The following is a 2,430-nucleotide window of genomic DNA, read 5'->3' as shown; positions in this document are numbered from 1 at the left end:
TGACCTTGGGGTTCGCGGCGGCGGCTGAGCAGGACCTGGAGGTACTCCGACCTGAGGTCTCCGGCGGCGGCCATTGGGGCTCCGGTGGGCGGTGGCGTCGGTGTGGAAGCCGCTGGAACTGGAGCTTGATGCACCGGGAACTGGAGTGGCAGCCGAGCCGAGCCCCATCCCTACTAGTAGGAGTAGTAGTTTCTTCAAGCAGCCGCGTATGCGTGTGGCCACGTCTCACGTCTCGCTGTCTCGACAACGACGACGAATCTCTGGCCCCGCGCATTGCATGCAGAAATTTGACCTTTTTTTAAGTTCCATGCAGTTTGGTCGCTATCGCGTGTGTCGCGTGCCACATAAAAAAACGATCGCTCAAATCGCTATCCCTGTCCCATCTTCCCTCTCACATTAAGAGCTTTTCTTTTGAAGGATCAGACCTATTAAAATTCACTAGAAAAACATATCGAGCATAATAAAATTACATTGAAATTCCGAGACCACGGAACGAACACTACTGCAGTCAGAACGAGCCGCCGACGCGCTACCAATCGCCGCTTCTCTACCGGAGCTGGCTTGACCTTGTTAATGCCAACTATAAAGTCTTGGTGCACGTGTCCTAACCAACGTCTTGTAGCCGCAGTCGTCGTTCTTGAACCCCTACATAGATCTGAAATACATGACACCAAATCTCGCCACATGACGAGAAACCCGCTTCAAGGAGACGACAGAAATCTGCGCCGGACCTTCATCGACTATGTCCAGACGGATGAACTTAAGGAGGATTGGGGCCCTGAAGAAAAATTGAAGCGCCGCCATCCGCCCCAACGAAGCACCCGCGACGACTAGAAAGACCTAATCTAAACTATTTACCAGAGCGAAGGCATCGAGATTCCCCTTCCCTGCAACGGGCTGCCGGAGCGACATTTAGAGGGGAGATGAATCCACAGTCCCACTGATAAAATCTGGATGGGAGAGTTTACCCTAGCAGCCTAGGATTAGGGGAGAAAAATGACAGAAAGTCTATCTGACATTAAGAGCTTCTTTGATTCATAGAACTCTAAAAATATGGAAATTGGAAAAACCTAGAATTAAAATATCCTCCTTAGCTCAATACTATAAGATTTTTACTCTTCTGGTTGCATCATAAAACAGAGAATTATTTCAAAGAGGTTTAAAAAGATGCATTTTTTTTGAAATATAGTATAAAGGTATCGTTAGGAAAATTTCTATATGATTCAATCCTATGAAGCAAAACAATTAACATAGAAAAAATTAACCCCCACAAAAATAACAGAAAAAATTTGTAAGGGTTCTAATCCTCTAAAATTTCTTTAAAATTTCTATAAGAATCCTTTTGAATCAAAGGAGGCCTACTGATCTTTTCCCCCCTACCAAGATCATAGCAATATGCTCCTTGAAAGAAATGTCAACTGACGAATGTTCACTAGGGGAGGTCCCAGCAAACGCCTGCACAACCGAGTGTGTGGAATCAAACATATGGCATTATAAAAACATTGTGTTCGCTAGCAGTTCTTCCGTACACAAGCTTTCATTCGCTGGCAGTTCTTCCATAACTCCTTCGAAGAGTCAAGTTTGACGAAGAAATACAATAGAAGGATCTTTTGACCAAAATACAAAGCATACAACACAAGAGAATTATACCTTAGACTGGTAAGTTTAACAAATGCCTTAAGGCTTAAGAAAGCTTAAACGAAAGCAAATGGCGACCATATCCCTGCCCAGACAAGTATTTGTGGGATAAACAGCTAACGCCGTTGTTGGTGTCCCGGTTTACGGACCCCTCACCATGACAGTTCCAAGCCTGGTGGCCTGGGATGAGGACTCCTTAATCGGTTTCACCCTGAGCCACGTTGGGCAGCAATGACGAGATACATGAAGACTCTGAAAGCTTTGACGTTCAAGACAAGAACTCTGCTCGCTTGATATATATTTACTCTGCTCGCTTGAGCCGCAAACTAAGATGACGCGACTAGAAAACGCCAGTAAGTATGGCGCCATATTCTCTCCTTTTATATTTTGAGGGGACTACTGGCGCCATATTCTCTCCTTTTATTTGAGGGGACACCATATTCTCTCCGAAGCATTAAAATTAGGAAAACGTTTCGCTTCGGTGCACCGGCCGAACGCTCGGCCGGTCGCCTTCCGAGCGACGCTCACAGGGCCACACACAGCTCATCCCACCCACCCTTTTTCCCTTATCCATCCACATACAGATCTCCTCTCTCCTTCCTCTGTTTTTCCCCATCACCTACTTCTCCGCCATGGCTGCACCACCGACGACGCCTGAGGGAGTCCTGGATTAGGGGCTGTCTGGGTAGCCGGACTATACCTTCAGCCGGACTCCAGGACTATGAAGATACAAGATTGAAGATTTCGTCCCGTGTCCGGATGGGACTTTCCTTGGCGTGGAAGGCAAGCTTA

At 46.8% G+C, this 2,430-nt stretch overlaps 1 protein-coding gene across 1 annotated transcript in view; it reads right to left on the bottom strand.

Moving 5' to 3' along the window:
* LOC119334194 (putative hydrolase YtaP) overlaps positions 1-153 on the bottom strand; it is a 4,159-nt gene extending 4,006 nt beyond the window's left edge. The window contains exon 1 of the mRNA XM_037606800.1: positions 5-153. Within this exon, the coding sequence (XP_037462697.1) occupies positions 5-74 (70 nt within the window). The 5' untranslated portion in view covers positions 75-153. The remainder of the gene's footprint in view (positions 1-4) is intronic.
* Positions 154-2,430: the final 2,277 nt, after the last annotated feature.

The sequence above is a fragment of the Triticum dicoccoides genome, chromosome 7A (assembly GCF_002162155.2).
Source record: "Triticum dicoccoides isolate Atlit2015 ecotype Zavitan chromosome 7A, WEW_v2.0, whole genome shotgun sequence".
In the NCBI taxonomy this organism is placed as follows: Eukaryota; Viridiplantae; Streptophyta; class Magnoliopsida; order Poales; family Poaceae; genus Triticum; species Triticum dicoccoides.
The sequence above is the reverse complement of the archived record's forward strand: the minus strand, read 5'-3'. Positions and strand labels throughout refer to the sequence as shown.